Source organism: Phragmites australis, chromosome 20 (genome assembly GCF_958298935.1).
Source record: "Phragmites australis chromosome 20, lpPhrAust1.1, whole genome shotgun sequence".
NCBI classification, from domain to species: Eukaryota; Viridiplantae; Streptophyta; class Magnoliopsida; order Poales; family Poaceae; genus Phragmites; species Phragmites australis.
The window spans coordinates 11,870,105-11,889,770 of NC_084940.1; the positions used below are offsets into that span (position 1 = coordinate 11,870,105).

At 43.7% G+C, this 19,666-nt stretch overlaps 1 protein-coding gene and 1 pseudogene across 1 annotated transcript; both read right to left on the minus strand.

Moving 5' to 3' along the window:
* Positions 1-16,318: 16,318 nt before the first annotated feature.
* LOC133901456 (E3 ubiquitin-protein ligase At1g63170-like) lies at positions 16,319-17,054 on the minus strand (annotated as a pseudogene).
* Positions 17,055-17,837: 783 nt separating this feature from the next.
* Positions 17,838-19,666, minus strand: LOC133901613 (ethylene-responsive transcription factor RAP2-13-like). Its single transcript, XM_062343033.1, has one exon. The coding sequence runs from the start codon at positions 19,142-19,144 to the stop codon at positions 18,263-18,265; it is 882 nt and encodes a 293-aa protein (XP_062199017.1). The 5' UTR covers positions 19,145-19,666; the 3' UTR covers positions 17,838-18,262.

Here is a 19,666-nt window from a genome sequence, read left to right on the forward strand (position 1 = left end):
TGCTCACAAGAAAAAAACCCAAGAGTAGGGAGAGAAATCATCAATAATGACAAATACATACCACTTTCCACCCGTCGAACGAACCCGAGAAGGACCAACAGTGTCCATATAGAGAAGTTCTCCCGGTCAACAGTGTCCAAATTGACAGATGGGTTAGGAGCGGCAACCATCTTGCCATGCCAACAAAAAGCAAAAACAAGATTCTTCTCAAACTTGAAATCCTCTGATCAAACCTAGGGCACTCAACTAAGTAAGCAAATCTAAGCTCATATGCCCTAGTCTCCTCTACCACATCCAAAGCTCAGAAGAAGGTTGAGCAAGTAAACACTGAGATGAACTAGAAGACTTTAAAAAATTGGCTCTAAAAACTCTCCCAACTCTAGAAATCTTACAAATCAAAGTGCCAAGCGAATCAAGAATTCAAGAAATATCGCGCTTGAAGCGCACTTCCAAGTCTTTATCTATCAACTGGGATAAAAAATTAAGTTGTATCCTAGATGCTCAACCAAAGCCACGTCTTTGAGAGTGAAACTCTCATTTATCTTCACCGTTCATTTGGCCTTCACTCTACCTTTCCAATCATTCCTGAATGTGATGCACTTGTGATGCTTCATCGGGGTGAGGCTGGAGAACCATAATGAGTCTTCGGTCATGTGGCATGAACAACCGGAGTCAATGAGCCACTTATTCTTTAGGCCTCCACCTGCCACCTACATATGAGAAGAAAAATAGGTGGATGGCTCGGTACTGCGATTAGTGATACATCTCTTAGGAATTCAGTATTGGGTCATCCGCCCTAAAGCATTAAAAGAAGGTGCAGGTAAATCGATACAAGCGCACTGAGGGTGAGTGCCATGACAGAGAAAATGTGATCTGCCAACGCGCCAGGACTCAAGGCCTCCGGCATGCGGATCAAAACCATATGAGCCATGGTATGATCCATGCCGGGCAACGCCTCTAGGAAGAGACTGAAAAGTGCTAAAGACTCGTGGATAGGGGCAAGAAAAAGGCTCATATACACCAGCAGAGGGGCGGTACATATCCCGGGTACTCCACTCCCACTCATGCTACTCATCTCTCCTACGACAAAAGCAGAAATCAACCAAGTGACCATCCCTCTAACAGTAGGTGCAATGGTAAAGTTTCTCAGGGGCTCAGTTATCGGTCACTCTGGGCTCTCTTACAGGAGATCTCACCTTAGGTTGTGAAGCTTTCTTAAGATATGGTGTGGGTTCCTTCTTGATAGATTGTAGTATGAGTTTCTTCTTGAAGGATGGTGGTATGACATTGTTTTGGACTTCTCAGCATCTAAGACAATAGATGTGGTGAACACAGTCTTACCCTCCCTATTATATGCCACCCTCTCAAAATCCAACCTAAGAGCCAAACCCAGTTCGTCAGCACACATCTTGGTCTTGGCCAAGATTAAATTCATTTTTTCTTTTCCCTCTGAACACTTCTCTACTAGAGAAAAAAGATACTTATTTTCAGTCAGAAGCTTTTGAACTTGCCCTCTAACCCAGCTGAGCTTGTCCTGAAAGATATTGCTGGTGGAATAGTTCAGCTGCACATCCTTCAAACACACAACACTCTCCAATCTAGTTTCTAACTCCTTAAGATGCGTGTCTTTCAATTTAACATCCTTTGCAAGTAAAGGGTAGTTCTTGCAAGAACTAACGAAAGTGAACCTAGACTCCTCCTCAAGGAGCTTCTTCTCGATATTCTCAAACCGATTGGCAATTTGAGCATGCACATTCTGAAGCTCAGCAAGTTCAGTCATGACAATCAAACAACTCTCGCACTCCTCAACATCTAGCCTAGACCTAAGCAATATAAGTTCAGAAGACACAGACTCATACTTAGACCTAAGATCCTTCAACTCAAGCACAACTTTCTTAAGTAACCTATCATGGCTAACAAGAGCATCATTCAAGGTATCGACTTGGATGGAAAGCTTGTCGTAGGAAGGCAATACCTCAAAACGATCAAACTCGAGATCACTGTCATTATCGTTGTCATCCGCTATGAAGCAGAGGCTAGTGAAGTCCTTGACCTTCTTCTTATTCTTCACTTGCGGTTCCTCCTCCTCTAAGCTCTCCTCTTCGCTTGATGAGGTGTCGATGTCGCTGAGAGCCACTATAAATGCCCTAGAAGCTATCTTGGTTACCTTCTTGGCCATCTTGTTGCGGTTCTTCTTAAAAAAGGGCTTCTTGTTCTTCTTCTTGTGCTTGTTGTAGTCGTGATTGTTGTTCTTCCACTTCTTAAGATTGGGGCAGTTCACTTTAAAGTGGGTGGTGTCACCCATACTCAAAGCAGGCTCGAGAGCCACCCCTCCTTCGATCTCGATGGTTGTTGTAGAAGCGGGTGAATTTCTTCACAATGAGGGCAAGGTTCTCATCATCAAGTACCTCCACCTGCTCCTCTGTGATAGAAACAGGGGATGACAAAGTAAATCCACCAAATAAAGTATTAGCATAAGAAACATCACCTCTAGACTGGCTGCCAGCACTAAGTCCGGAGTCTAATGCCATATTCTGAGACAGGGGGTTTCCGAGACCAATCTGATCCGCATTGGCTATCTCGGTGGACTTGAGCTTGCTGAAAAGTTTATCACAAGTTAACGTGACGTAACTTGGTGACACTTCAATGCTCAAGATCTTCACTTCCATATGATACAATCGAGAGCATAGAGCAGTTTGATCGTCCTCTCATTGTCAGAGTAGGAAAAATACCAATGGATCTAAAGTTGCTCATAATTCCATCAAAATGAGCAAACATAGCATTGAGAGATTCACCAAGCCCTTGTATAAATATTTGGTAGTTATATGTGCTTGGACGTTTGGTCTTAATTAGATTAGTTCCTTCATGGAAGAGACTCAGAATAGTCCAGCTCTCTCGGTCAGTGCGGAGGTGCTAGACTCTGTCAAACTCATTCTGACTCAGCCTAGTGAACAAAATATTTATGTCCTTGTTGTTGGCCTCATACTGTGTGATTTGAACCTGAGTCGTACGAGCAGTAGGGATCTCACAGTTGGAATCAACTACTTCCCATATTGCACTTCTTTGGCTTAGAAGATAAGCCTCTATGCGCACCTTCCAGTACGAGAAGTCTCATCCATCAAATAACAAAATCTTCCCACTTGTATCCATGTCATCTATGGATCATAAAACCGATTAAGGTCAACTAGTGATCAAACAGGCTAGGATACCAATTGTAGGATCGAGATAGGCAACTAAAGGAGGTGAATAGACACCTTACAAATTTCTTACAAAATATATGACCTACTCCTTGTTCACCCAACGCTCCTAAAAATGCACAAATAGAAGCATAAACTTTAGAGAGACAAATCAAGAAAGAAAGTCCAAGGCAACATAACTCCACAAATGGAATATGAACCATAGGTTCTGTTCAAGACCATTCTATATGTCTTTGAGCATAAAAGTTTGAAACTTAAATGAAAAACAAAGAAAAAAGGTAGACACTGAAAGAAACAACTCTCCAAGTTAATGGTCTAGAGATAAGAGGATTCAAGACCCTCTCAAATACATGAGTATATGAACGTTTATGCCTCTAGCAATAAGAAGAATAACTTCCCAAGATTAAAAAATCGTAGCTCAAAGGCAAAAATAAAAATTAACAAGAAAATCAAAAAACTTGCACCGAAGGCAAGAAAACCAAAAGGAGACTAGAAGTAGATGAACGCAATCTCATGTAAGAAAATAATCTTCATTAATTTTTGGCAGATTACAAAGTTGTTTATTCTCAGAAAAGCTATAGCCTATTACAAAGACTAAATCTATCCTCTCATGTACTCCAAAATTTATCACTAGACTCTCAAATGGCTAGCTCCAAACTCTCCTATAGCTCTACCCCTTTATTTATAGCTCTTATGAGCTTTCTTAGCCCTTATGTTTACTTGTTCCCAAAAGACCATTCATCGGTAGTGCACTCCTTACCTACCATCAAGGTATTTTGATCTAGATTTTGCTCCTTCTATCGAACGGCCATGACTTCTTCACAACTTAGCTTCACCTCAACACAAGCTTCGACATGATTCCACGTGACCCTCTAGTCCTCTCATGATTTTATGGACAAACCACGAAACCCTAGCATGCTTCTCAAAGCAAGACTAGCCACCACTTGCTTTGCCTTAAACAAGTGCTCTGATATCAACACATGTACCCTGTCTTACGATCTTGACCACCAGCAAGTCTATCCTGCTCTCAATCCCTCGGACCACCTTATCACTTGCACTGGCATCCCCTTCGCTTGACTTTGTCAACACGCCGTCTATATCCTTCTCCATCCATACTTTGCTTGACCTTCACATGTACCATTAGGGTTACCCTTGACTCTGCCCAACCTCCTTGATCATTCGGCATTAAGCCTCCCGCTGGGCTCTGATCATCTCGCTGTCGATCGTCAAGTCGTATACATCACCTACACAACATGAAATAAGAAAACATATTTCTTCCACTCCAAACGATCTCCAGATTAGCTCAAAACAAAAATCCTCAAATAAAAACACATCCTGTAGAAATCGTGAACACCATATTCCGATGTGTTCTGCCTCTAAACATCGGACTATCCGGTGAATCTAACTCTTTTGTGCACTGAAGAATCTCGCCTCTGCAAGAAAAGGTCTGGTGCATTGCTCCGGTGTTCACTGTCTAGTCAACAAAACATCAAGTGCCTTCATCTCTACCAGAACACATTGTTTCAATCCCTCTACAAGAAATGGTCTGGTGATTAGTTCGGTGTTCAACACTGCACACACCGGACTTTCCGGTGAGTACCATTGTACTAGACTTCACAATTTCACCCTCTCTGCAAGAAAAGATTTAGTGTACACTTCAGTACTTACACAGCGCATCACCGGACTATCCGATTAATATCACTCACCATAACCCAGTTTGCATCCTTCTCTATTGGAAATAATCCAGTGCACACAAACCCATACTAAATCTAACTCAACTTAAATATTATCAATAATTCAGCACCCATATCAACTAAGATACTTGTCCATTTAATTTCTACCGTATAAGCAAGCGTCTGATGGTGCACCGGTGCCCGTTCCTGCGGCTTTCCACGCCTTTTTTGACCCGTTCTCTCCATCGGTTCACACGCTGGTAGGCGATTCAGGCACACCGCTTGTTCAGTCGTGTCGGACACGCCGGCGACGGGGTGGCACGCGCGGCCCCGGCGATCCACAGCATTCCAGCTGCCGCGGCGGGGCGTGCGTCACCAGCTCGTAGCATTCGAGTATATGACAAGAAAATTCACGTCGCCTGACCAGTCCACGAGCGTTGTCACTTTCAGAGCGCGCCGAAAACTCGTACTATCACGAAGCTCCGTGCCTTCAGCTAGCGTACAACTCTACGGCCTCAAAGATACGTACGTGGTGCAAGGTATTTATTTTTTCTTTTTTCAGTGACCTGGTTTATCGCGCAACTGACCAATCATATACGGCTAATATACCAGTGGTCTTGTACCATCGATGATATCAAGCAAAGGTAAAGGAATTCTGATCGTACAATCTTCGTAAAAATAAGTAATTAATATACAAACTGTCCTTGCTTCGTGAAGTAGTTCATGAATTATGTATGTTGCCCTCGCTTTGGGTACATCTAGACCTGTCTACATGGATCTATCGGGCTGGTATGAGCCCAGTTAGGCCCCGTTTAGTTAAATGGGTTGGCCCGTGAACCGTGTCCTTGTCTATAGCATGGCTCGTTAGCTACCGTATCGTGCTGGTCGGCTCACACACGGTTATGGCCTAACGACACAGCGGGTCCCATGGTATGGCGGGCCTAGTAGGCACGGTGGAGACACGGTGCGACAGCAGGCCCAGCTGGCATGCTGCGGACATGGCGGCACGGCAGGCTTGGCGGGCACGGTGGACACGGTCAGCTCGCCAGCACTCCGAAAATAGAAAAAACTAAAATAATAAATAAAAATTCAAAAAACTTAAAAAATATAGACAATAAAAAAACAGCTTTATTGATTTGTTATCTCGTTAAAAACCTTTCTACTAGAAGAAAAAATATTACAACTTTTGCTCCGAAAATTACATGATTTCTTTAAAAACTCTAGAATTTTGCTCGCAATATTTAATATGCTTCCTCAAATGTCCCGTTCTATTTATAGATCTGATACCTAATTTATTACTGTATATATTACACTTAGTAAATCTTACATGTTTCTCGTTAATTTCGAAGACCTTTCTAAAATGTTTGCATACCCATGATCATGCACGAGTTCTTGATGTCTTAACACATGAATTGAAATATGAAATTATTTTGTTGAAGTGGGCAAGTAGCTTTGTTGTTCACTGGGAAGGAGTTTGGTATAGTGGCTTTGTGCATGGCTCGTGATTATTTATAGGCCAATATGAGAGATTGAGAGGTGGGTTACGGTCCCAGTCATTTAAAAAAATATCAAGAAAAATTAAAAAAATCAGAAATAATAGGGACATATAATAAATTCTAAAAATGAGCTTTAATGATAGGCTGCCTCATTAAAAACTTTCTAGCAAAGGAAAAAATGAGTACACCATAGCTTAGAAAATTGGAAATTACACGTTCTCATCAATATCTAAATACAAATTTTTGAATGAAGCTTCAAGCTCAGTGTTCTCTGCAGTATATTTTATTCGTGCTTCAACTCGTTTCCAGTCTTTTACTATGGTCAGCATTTCCACCATCTCACTTAACAGACTTATTCTTCTAACTTCAATTATCTTTTTAGTAAGACTGAAAGCAGTCTCAGAAGAAACTGTAGATACGATAACCGTTAACAAATCCTGTACTAACAGTGAAAGCACTAGATAATTTGTCTTGTGCTCATGCCACCATTGCAGTATGTTAAAATTTTCTTATTCATGTCTAATAACGTCGCTGTCGATGAAGATAGTTAGCTCCACTCCGGATGTTAGAATTCCAGCACTCATAGATGATCGTGGCGAAGAGTATGAACTTCTTGATGAAGAACCTCCACCAAATATTTCTCCCCACGTTATCGTCTTCTTACTTGTTGTGTGTGCTAGTGGAGGTCACTGCAGGCGAACTCCTTCATACTTTATTTCATATTTACCATAAACTTCGAATAACTTAGAACAAATATTAGTATAATAATTAGAATAATCGCGGCTAAAAGCATCACCTAGAATTAAGAGAACTCTACAGAAGGCTGCAATTTTAGCTCTAGGATCTAAAATAAAGGCAAAGGCATAAAACAAAGAAATTTCTTTTCAATACTTTAAGAATTTAGATTTTATAGAAACTACACAATCTCTTAGAAGATTGTTAATTTCATAGCTATTTAAAAGTAGCAATTTCAACAATATTTTGCACTACTAAGCAAGATGCTCGATAATAAACTCCTGACAAACTCATAGTTTGATCATAAAAAAATCAAAAAACTCTAGTATCCTTTCGGCAACAAGATAGAACAACGATGAAAAAATCACCAAGATTTCTTCAAGACGGTGGGATGATGGTGTTGAAATTTCTTGAATTTTTGGCAACAATTCAACCTAATTTTGCTAAATTTCACAAATTCGCAACAACTTGGAGACAAGAATGAGAGGAGGAAAGAAGAGCAAATTATGTTGCTGGTGTGGAATGGAATGGCAGGGTGATGCTCTATTTATATGTGAAAATGATGATTTTGCATTAAATTTTGAATTTTTCAAAGCTCAAATGGTCACAAAACTGCTACAAAATTAAAAAAAAGGGTTAACGGGTTAAACGGGCCGAGCGTAGCCTATTTAACCCGTTAAATAATTGTGCTCCCGCGTGCTTTGGCATGCCCCCGCGTGCTTTGGCTTGCCGATCGTGCTACCCAAGCTCTAGTCGTGCCAGCCCCATGCGCCCAATGGCTAGCGTAGGTCGCTGGCGTGTCACGCGTGCCATGCTAGCTAGGCCAGTTATGAGTAACGGTGACGTCCTAAGAGGGTAGGTAAATTAGAATATTTAAAAACTAATAGCTCTAAAAACTTCATAAGATAAAACTATATCAATTTCTATCTAAATGTGATCTAGATTTATCTAGTATGTCTACTCTACCATTCAAAAAGATTTGTAACCTACTCTACGAAGTTAAATTGCAAGTATATAAATGCAAAAATATAAAAAAGGAACAGAGAGCAAACTCGGCACAAGAGATTTTTATCATGTGGTATAGGTGGCACACAAGCCACCCCTAGTCCATGTTGGAGCTCCACAAAGAATATGCTCCCGATCACTAAGACTCTTCCGGTCATGACTCTTGAGCTACAAAGCTACCAAGCCAAGGCCTCAAGCACAATGCGTAACCAAGCCACTAACCTCTCTTCGGGTTACCTGTACGTCGTCTTCACTTCGGAGTTTTAGCCACCAAGACAAGGGCCTCCGTGTCCCCATACACGTTTCTTGCTGCCGCTCCATACCAAGTCGGAGGGTCAACAAGCTTGAGTCACTAAGGCTCAAGGTGCTGACGAGTCACCAAGAATCTAAGACGCTGGTGTACTTTTCGGTACAAGGTTGAATCACTCCTTGATCCACTCCCTTTGTTGCAACACATAGCAACACTTCTCTCCAGGCCTATAAGCACTAATCACTCTCTAATATTGTGTTTAATCACCTTGAATGATCACTTTTAGCACTTTGATGGCTTCAATATCTTTTCAAGTGTAAATGGGTTTCTCTAGAATGTAGCACCTTCAAATAACTGAGTGAAGGGGTATTTATAGACTTAACCCTGTGGACTAACTGTTACCCCAACGGCTCAAATTCTCTATATACGCCGGATGTTCTGATATAGACATATTGTATTCATCGAAAAATCCAGCGTGTACACCTTCTAAAAACTAGTCATTAGAACTCCACTCAAAACCAATGTAAACACCGGATGCTCTGGCATGTTTAGCAGCTCCATCGCTAGACCTTCCGGCATGTTTAACTGAGCCATCCCGCACATTCCTCAGTGCAAAATACTCCGGATGTGAACCCCTTCATTTCATCTTGTGAGTCAAGTCTACAAATCCCCATAGCCGCATCGGACTTCAAATCTTCTTTGAAACTCAAACCGATTCGGGCCCCTTCATGTTGGTGATAACTTTCTTGGACGACAAAATGGGTTGGTTCCACCTTCAATTATTTCTCCCAACCATGTGTGCAACCACCTTGCCATTATTATTCTTCTTGAGCTTGTAGTGTTTGCTCTTAGTCTTTATCTTGTAGTTAGGGTTAGTGTAGAGATTGGAGATCTTGTTGGAGAGATTTATCGTCTTTTTATTCTCATTTGTCTTTTTCTTGAATTGCTTGCATTGGAAGGACTTGTGACCCTTTTAATGGCATTTGAAGCATGTCATGGTAGACCTCTCCACAAACTTGTTCATCATGCTATCACAATTATCTTGAAGAGGTTGAACATGTCTTTTACCCTTTAATCTTACCAAGTCCTTATTGAGTTTCTCCACTTCTATTTGAGCTCATCATTCTCTTGTGCAATGAAGTTGTTAGATGGTTCTACAACAATATTCTCAACACAAATCTCATTGCAAATGGGTGAGCTAGATAAATCAATCAAATCATCAAAAGAAGTGAAAGCATCTATCTTAGGATTAAAATTAAATAGATAGCTAAATTGCTTCAAAAGGATCTTAGTTTGAAATTCAATGCACTCAAATTTAGCTTTAAGCTCTTCATGCTCCTTGTTTATCTAATTGAATTTGCTTAGTAATTATTCATAATTAGAAACAAAGATAGCATGAATATCATTAAGTGTATTGAATTTCTTAAGCTCTTTTGATTTTTTTCTTTAAGACCCTTTGTTGCTCATGGATCAATTCAAGAAGATTTTCATGAGGGGGAATCCTCATCAGATTCATCATCATTTACATCAATATCTATGCCTTTGGCCATAAGGCACTAGTGAGATAGCTTGCGTGACAACTTGTGTGATGATGAGCTTGAGGAATAGTTTTTCTTTGAGGAGTGGATAGTGATACTTTCATCACTTGAGCTTCACTCTTCATCTTCACTCACCCATATTCCTATGCTAACAAATGCTTTGGCTCTTCTCCTTGTCTCTCTTATTCTTGGTCTTCTTTTCCTTCTTGATATGATCAATTATGTTGACCAAGTCTTTAATGAATATTGGATGATCAATTTTGGTATTGATCTTTTTTATATTCTTCTCTAATTTTGAGAAGAGCTTGACGATCTAAGGATCAATTTTGATCACCAACACTTGATGCACTTTGAACATCCTCTTCATTACTCTCTTCATCTTGATCACCATCATATTCGCTTAAGCTTGACTCTTGCTCTTGTCTCCTCATCCTTGCCTTCATGTGTTGGTATTGAGCTTATTTGCTTAGGAGAGCAAGGTTCTTGGTGTCAGATGAGGAAGAAGCTTTCACCCTCATATTCATAGTTATCTTATGAGTGGTGATCTTACCGATTACTTGACTTGGAGTCATCTTTTTTATGTCATTGTTGTCATAGATGAAGGAGACTATCAAGTTATACTTTGGAAGAAGAGCTTGAAGTATTCTTCTCACCACTTGATCATCTTCAATTGACATTAAACCTAGCATATTGATCTCATTAACAAGAATATTTAAATAAGAATATATATCATTAGTACTTTCATGGGGTAGTTATTTGATATCATTGAGCTAAGTAACTAGCACATGATATTTTTTATTGCGCGCATCCTTTGTGCCTTTATATATTTCAATGGGGATATTCCAAATATCATATATATTGGTGAGAGAATAAACATGATGAAATGCATCAACGTATAAAAATGATAAAAGGATACTCTTTACCAATGCATCTAATTGCCTCTCCTTGTTGGTGACATGTGATTTGATCTCTTCTTCGGTGACTCTCCAAATATCTAAACCTTTAGCTTGCAAATAACAAGTCAATAGAAATTTCCAACGGAAGAAATTAATGCGTCGAAAAGTGGAGAGCTATGGATATCCATTTAAACTCTGGACGTCACAACTCTAGATGGTTAAACCTATTAAGAGCACGAGGCTTTGATACTATTGTAAGGAACAGTGACATCCCAAGAGTGAGTGAAGTAGAACACTTAAAAACTAATGATTTTAAAAACTTCACAAGATAAACTAATATCAATTTTTATCTAAATGTTATCTAGGTTTATCTAGTGTGTCTATCCTACTGTTCAAAAAGGTTTACAACCTACTCTAGAAAGGTAAATTGTAAGTATGTAAATACGAAAATATAAATAAAATAAATAGTGCAAACTCAGCACCATAAATTTTTATCACGTTGTATCGATGGCATACAAGCCACCCTTAGTCCACGTTGGAGCTCCACAAAGGATATCCTCCCAATGCTAAGACTCTTCCAGTCACGGCTCTTAAGCTATCAGGCCACCAAGGCAATACCTCAAGCATAATGGGCAACCCAGCCACCAAGGCAGGGTCTCGCCACTAACCTCTCTTTCGATCACTTGTACATCATCTTCACTTTGAAGTTTTAGCCACCAAGGCAAGAGCCTTCGCGTCCCTATACACGTTTCTTGCCGCTGCTCCGTCCCAAGTCAGAGGGTCAACAAGCTTGAGCCATCAAGACTCAAGGTGCCGACAAGTCACCAAGACTTAAAAGGTGTCGGCGTACCTCCCGGTACATTGTTGGATCACTCCTTGATACACTTTCAAGGTTACAGCATCTAGCAACACTTCTCTCTATGCCTATAAGCACTAATCACTCTTTAATCTTGTGCTTTGTGAGGAACCGTCCAAATAGTATTCTAATTAATCATCAGGAGTATCATTATTTATAATCACAACCTCAGTGATTAACCGGAATACCATCCCGATAGCCTCGGCAGTGTTTTGTGCCCAAGATCGGAACACATGCCTTTCCAACATGCATATCACAACATAGCTTAAGAAAGGGCGAGTAATAAAAGTTATATTACAAGTTCTTAAGCATGCAACCATTTGCAACAGTTTACACAAAGAGAAACTACGCAGCGGAAGATTAAAACCTTAACGACAACCAAAGGACAGTGGAGTCATATGCCCTTAGGCTCCACCCCAAAAGCTACGCCTCACCAGAGTAGGATGCACTACTCTTGCCCACCACCTGCATCGGCGGGCACAAAGTAGCCAAACATCGCATCACCCCCACCAGCAGAACCTGAAAGTGCAGGCATGAGTACGAAGGTATTCGCAAGATTTAAACCATATAGTGCACATATACTTAGCTCGACTCCAAGGATTATGCATTGAGCTATTAGCAAGAGTAGGCTACAAGGTTAAGTAAAACATATGAGGTAAGCAACCTAGACATATATGTGTGAGCATCTATAATTAACTCAAAAATAACTACCTTTCTACCCTGTAAACCACAACTTGAACATGTATGTATAGTAACTATAGTATCTCATCAAGAAACCACCAACCAAAATCATCACACCATAACCTTATCCACATTTGTAAACTCTACGACCGATACAAATGAAACAATAGCATACTCATGACTGAGAGCACGGCAATTCGAATTGTTCTTACACCCTGTAAGGGGATACAACTTTACCTACACGACTCGAGGACCATTCGTCTTGTGCTACTCACGAAAGTGCACACAAGGGGGTACTCGAGTCAACCTTCCTCATAGCCGGAACCACCCACTTGCAATGCCCCTATGGCACCGGGGTTACCGTGAGTGTGTCTCAGACACCTCCGGCTCCCCGCCACCTTGCTTCTCCTTTTCTTTTCTCTTACGCGTCATAGAGCCGCAAGGCAAGTGTCAGCACGACATATGATAATCAGCTTACCTTACCATTAGATTAGCATGCGGTGAGTACGGTAAGTGCTAGAGCCAACTGTACCGACGAACGGCCTTAAATGATGTAAGTGGTCTATGGCACCCGGGCTCCTCTCTCGAACTACCCAAAGGACTCCTCCTGGGCAGAAGATACCGCTAACACCGCCCACATCTCACCTCAATCTCACATCTCAACCTCATCTTTGTATATGTAAACAGTGATTAAGCCCTAAGCTCGCGAATAACGGTAGCACCGTCGCTCAGCTTCTACTGAGGACCTAAGCATTGCTAAGCATTTCGAATAAACCTTGAAGCTAGACACCAACTATATCATTAAGGCTATAGGATAAGGATTTACCAATAAGTCAAGGTAGAGATAATGCATCAACATAGGCTCTACCCATATCAGCCCGACGCTGGACTCAACACATGCAAACATACATAAAGCATAATTTATCAATTTTAGACTATTTAATTTGAAAAAAAGGGTGCAGTATGCTTAGATGCTTGCCTTTCTGCTCTGGGGTTTGCCCAATACTTTCTGAACAAAACTCGTAGAAGTGGTGTGCCTCGGTGTCACCCTCGATCACACTCACGTCACGCTTTGATTCTTCGTTCACTACTGAAGAACGCATGCAATGATGAGCACGAATGACATGCAATGACGGATGCTCCACAGTGCATGACAAGGTGGAGATGCAATGCATCATGGCATGAGTTTTAAAGTCTCAAAATTTTCTTAATTTGGATTAATGTTAAGCATCTACTCATTTTTCTGAATTAATTAAGCTTAATACAAAGATTAATCCTAAATAGGAATTTAATCATGTCTAACATGAGGGTGATTATTTTTAATGAGCAGGGAATCAATTAACAAGATTTACAAAACTGATTTCATCAATTTTGGAGTTACCAATATTTAATTATGGATTAATGAAGCTCAAACCTATTTTATTAACTCAAGCAATTTAAATACATATTTTATAGCTCCCAGTATTTTTTTAACATGTAGAGAATGATCACATAAACCTAACAAAATTGGTTTCATGATTTTTAAAGCTATATACAATTTTCTATGCATTTTACAATTACCAGCCGTTTTAACAATGCAACGAATAACCCATTTCCCATTTTCTGATTTAAACCGAATAGTTAAATAGATCGACTCCTTTTTACACCGGCACCTAACTAGCTGCAGTCACTGACCGCGGGCCTGGGCTACCTTGACTCCAGTCAAAACCGGGCCGCGCCCAAAGCACAATGCGCCGGCGGCTCGGGCAGCCTCGCCGACGGCGATTGGAGGCGTGACGCAGCCAGTAGAGGGCACCGGCAGCACCAGCGAGACACGGGGAACTTGGTGGTGGGTACACACGGCCGGCGAGCCCGGCCGGAACAGGGTTGCGGCGGGCGGCTACAGGCGGCGGTGCTCGGTTGCTATGGAGAGGCACGCCGGCGGCCGGCCAAGCCAAAAACGGTGCCCGCACACGGCCCATGGGAGCACAAGGGAGCTCACCGTGGGTTGGATACGACCGGAGGGGCGGAAACACGGCGGCTTGTCGAAGAGGGGCGGAGCTCAACCGGAGTGGAGGAAGAAGGCCGGTGCGGAAGGCTTCAATCCAACAGGGAAGAGGGCGAATCGGCCGGGGAAAGCTCGAAGGAGGGCCTAGCGTCCTCCTTCAACGCTTCAGGGAGCTTGGCCGGGGTGGAGGTGGGCTCAACAGCGCGGATTTTGTCGGGCGGCGCTGCTGTGCTACACGGGCGGCTCTGCTCTGCTGTTGGCGACCGAGCGCGAGAGGGAAGAGAGAGTGAGCAGAGAAAGGGGGGTCGGGGGTATAAGGACAAGGCTGATTGCTTCTCCTTGAAGGCTCGGCTTCAGTGACTCAACGGCCGGCCGCAATAGTCAACAACGGTGGCCGAGAGAGTAGCAGGGAGCGGGAAACAGGAGAGTGGGCGTATGAACAATGATCAACCGGTCAAATTCATCCCCATCACTTTATCCATCCAATTGAAGATCTTTTTGTGGTCCAAAATTCGTGGGACAATTTTTGTGCGAAACTATAATTCACGTGCAACCCCATTTTAACTGGTTTGACCCATAATGCCTAAGCCAATTTCAAACTAAAATTCTCCAAATATGCAACCTTTTCTAACTTGTGGTAATTTTTATGCCTTCAAGACCATCTCCAAAAATTTAGGAAAATTCATTTATACTATTTACATTGCATTGACTAATTTCTAAAATTATTTTCAACCCTATGTTATATAGCAACATCGTGAGTTGCTTACCCATTCACCAATTAATATTGATTTTTACTATTTATGTTTAATTGAAAAAGCATGTTCATATTTCACCAAAACAATTAAGCATGATACCAATGATGTTTATGATGCTTAATGATATGATTAAGTCATTTGGGCTGTTACATGCTTAATCATCTTGAATTTTCACTTTTTGCACTTTGATAGCTTGGATGTTTTCTCGAGTATATATAAGGTTCTTTAAACTCTAGCATCTTCAAATGACTGAGTGAAGGGGTATTTATAGCCTTAACCCTGCGAACTAACCGTTGCCTCTAATAGCTCAAATTCTCTATATACGTCGGATATTCTGATGTAGACAGATTGTACTCACCAGAACATCCGGCATGTATATCTTCCAAAAACTTGCCCCACTCAAAACCAATGTGAACACCAGATGCTACGGCGTGTTTAACTGAGCCATCATGCACCTTTCTCAGTGTAAAATACTCCGGTGTTGTTTTACTACTTCACTGAACCATCCGACGTGTTAAACTATACCAAACCGGACTTTAACATCTTCACTGTAACAAATACTCTGACATATACTCCAATGTGCACGCTTCAATCGTCGAACCTTCTGGCGTGTAGTCCTTCAGCCTTCTAGTGTTGCAATCCTCTCTGCAATAATTACTCTGGCATGCATACTACCGATCGTCGAACCTTTCAACGTAGTCATTTTTCTTAGAACCTCTCTAATTCAATCAAATTTTATCTCAGTTGTCATAACTTAATGTATTACAACCATAAGACCTATTAATATATATTCTTGACAAATATGTTAATCGTATTGATTATATTATTATTAATCACTAAAATTATAATTATAACCTAACAAGACTACTTTCACTACACTGTTTGTATCGCCACGTGCCACGTCGACCGTTAGCATACCGTGTTAGGCCAAGCCAGACGTACCGAGTGCTTAGCCACACCGTGCCTAGCGAGGTCATCTGTGCCACACGAGCCGCTGTCGTGCCAGGCCAGGCCAGGCCATACCGACCCATGCTGTTCCCGGGTCAGCCTGTATCAACCGAGACGTGTTATGGTCGAGGCGTGCTGCGCTGGCTCGGCATGCTGCATGCACGGCTTGTCACACCTTGCTGTGCCCGTGCCATAACTAGACCATGCTTACAGTGACGGCCTCGGATAGGCCTAATAGGCAGAGTCCATTTGAACTGGTTCGGGTACATCCATGTTTGGATGCTACAAGGTTAGTGTGTGCTGTAAGAGCATCTCCAAAAGAGACGCTATCGCGCCCTCTATCGTCAAAATGGCGTCCACAGCGCAAAAAACATGCTCCAACAAACACGCTATTGCTCACGCTATTTTGCCGGCCACGCTATCCTCTCGCTCCCGCACGCTAGATCTAGCGGGTTTCTTCCCGCACGTCATCCTCCAACCGTCGCTCGGCCGCGCGCTTCCCGCCACCATCCGGACGCCCGTCTATCTCCCCGCAGACCATGTGGACGATGCACTGGGGGGCATACCCGGCGATCCAGAAGCGGAGCGGCATGGAGGGGCTCTCGTTGAGGCTGAGCACGAGCACGACGGCGGAAACGAGGATGAAGATGAGGTTCAGAGAAGGTCAAGGGCCAGCACGGGGCAGGAGTAGGCCCAGCCGGCCTGCCGCTCCTCCAGCTGCTCCGCCGCGGCCTCCCGCACCAGCAGCGACGGCTCCCGCATCGTCCAGGTCGGCCGGCACCCGCTCCTCCGTAGCAGCCGCGCTGCACCCCTGAGCGACGGAGAAGAGGAAGTGAGGTAGCACTGTGCGTCCGTTTGACGGCCGCTCCGGCAGGGCGGATTAAAGGTGGATGCGTATTGTGTGAGGAAGAGAGAACGGGAAAGAGAGCTCACAGAGAGAAGGGGAAAGAGTTGTGCGGCTGATTAAAAAAAGGAGGTGGAGGTGTGGAGGCTCAATTCCAAGGTGGTGTACTGGATTTTAGACCGCTGTACTTCATAGCTTTTATTGAGTGGTTTGCCGAGTCCGTTGTAGCATTGATCTTGGTTATCATATTTGTTATGTTTGCATTGGTAGTTCCAGGATCTCATTTGTTCATGGTGGTATTTAGTTTCCATGCTTGTGGTTGGTCTCTAATTTTGAACAACTCATCTTCGTAGTGAGCCAGTGACATCTCCTGATGATTCTGAACTTGTAATGGCATGTAAAGTATCCACTTTTCTTCTGAATAAAATGCAAAGAGAGAGAGATAGCCGTTGGAAATATAGCCGTTAGAAAAATATCTATTGAATAAATAGCTGTTAGAAATATAGCCGTTGGAAAAATATCCGTTAGAAATATAGCCATTGAAAAAATAGCCGTTGAAAAAATAACCGTTAGAAAAATAGCCGTTGAAAAAATAGTTGTTACAAAAATATAGTCGTTACGAATATATTGTTAGTTATAGAATACTATTAAAAAATAAAAGAGAGAATATAGAGGGTGAAATATGGATGTGCTGTTGGAGTGGTGGAGTAATATGGATGGAGAATCTTTATAGATGGCAATCCATATAAAGATATAGAGGGTGAAATATAGATGTACTGTTGGAGATGCTCTAAGTATACAGCAAAGAGTTTTGTGTTGATTAAACAATAACGCTGAACAGTTAGGCTGATCAAAGAATGCAGCGCAGGAAGTGCTCAAGTACCTTGAGAAATCTGCTATCTCAGCAGTGTATTACAATCATATATGATCCCAGCTCTTCATGCGAATCTTTTAGCGTAGACAAGAACCAATGCACAATTAGGCAGCTCGCACACGGATTTTCGCTGAGATATAATAACACTAACAATAGTTGTTCATGACACAGCTAGATAATTTTACAAAACATACAATCATATCAAACCACAGAGCTGCTACTTACAACCTGTAGAGCAGCAGGAGCAACACCTAGGAAACAAGGCAAGAACAATGGACACTGACCGGCCGGAGTCACTGACCGGTGACAGGCCGACCACAGGAGACGCCGGACATAAAAACGCCGGCTTCCCATTGGTTCTCCAGAGACCCAGAGAACCAAACCTAACATCGATGTAGAGCAAGAACAGTAAGACAAATAATTCTACACAAACTAACAAGATTAGAGCTAAGGATCCACTAGTGCCCGCGCATGATGTCTAAAATCCCATCTGCGCGTGCCTCTGTAGCAGTAGTTGAAAGAAGTGGTTAATTGGTGGCGAGGAGGGAGTCCCAGTCGATCTCGTAGGACGGGTACTTCGTGAGGGCGAACCCGGCGTCCCAAGGCGCCTCGCTGAAGTCCAGCTGCTGCATCTCCGGCACCGTCGTTGCCTCGGGGGAGGGCGATGGGGACGGCGAAGACTCGGCGGACTCCAGGCAGGACGACGCATCGTCGGTGGTCGGCGAGGAGTAGTTGCTGGTGGGGGCGGAAGTGGAGGTGGAGGTGGAGGCGGACTTCTTGGGCGCTTTCTTGGAGGCAGCGATGTTCTGGCAGAGCGCCTGGAGCTTGGCGTCGACAGAGGCGTGGAGCGGGCCGCGGGAGGCGGCGTTGTCGGGGAAGTTGAGCCGCGCCGCGTCGCCGCGGAGGCGGTAGGCGGCCTGGTCGTAGGCGAGCGCCGCCTCCTCGGCGGTATCGAAAGTGCCGAGCCAGAGGCGGGTGCGGTTGCGCGGGAGGCGGATCTCCGCCACCCACTTGCCCCAGTGCCGCTGCCGCACGCCGCGGTACAGCTTCTGCGGCCGCGGCGGGGTGGGCGCCGCAGCCGCAGCAGACGCCGCCTTCATGGGCTGGGCCCGCGGGCCCAGGACGGACTGCGCCTGGCGCTGCAGGTGGAGGCGGGCTTGGATGTACTGCATCTGGGCCGGACTCAGCTGGCCCGCCCCTGCCTCAGCCGGGGCCTGGACTCCGGCGTACGGGTACCAGCGGTAAGCGGCGGCGGCGGCGGCGGCGGCGGCGGCGGCGGAGTGGGGGAAAGAGAAAGGCGAAGTGGGACTGAGTTGTTGGAAAGGACTGGAAGGAGCAGAGGCATCCCGGATAAAAGGCTCGAGTGCTCTCATCAGCTCTTCCCCGGACAGATCTATAGCTGCAGCCATGGAACCTACTCACAAAGATCTAAACAAACTCTTTTTTTTTTTGGGATTTTTCTAGCAAAAGAAGAACAAATCAAGAAACTGGCAGAGGCCCACAGCCACAGTAAAAACAGGTGGCTCTGGTAGATCTGCACAAGAACAGCAGCAACAAGCGCAAGGGAGGTGTGGAAAAAGAACCCCTCTTGCCTACCTAGCTCGCTAGCTACACTAAAACAGAAGACGGAGCAGATCTGAAGCCCGGGATCTAAAAGGCCCTGGGTCTCTCGCTCTCTGCTCTGCTCTAGGAAGACACAGAAATCAAGAAAAAGAGATGAGACTAGGAGGAGAGGAGCGTCGGGTCGAGAGAACTTTACCTGCGGCGCGCGAGAACTCGCTCAGATCTATGGCTTACCCTCGCTCAAGCTCACGGGAAGGTGGTGGTTGGTGGCGTCGGGGCGGTGTGGCTATGATGGCTGTGGATGGCTGGATGGGTGACTGAATGGGAAAGGGGGCGGGGAGGAAGAAAGGCGGCCAAGGAGCTCTCTT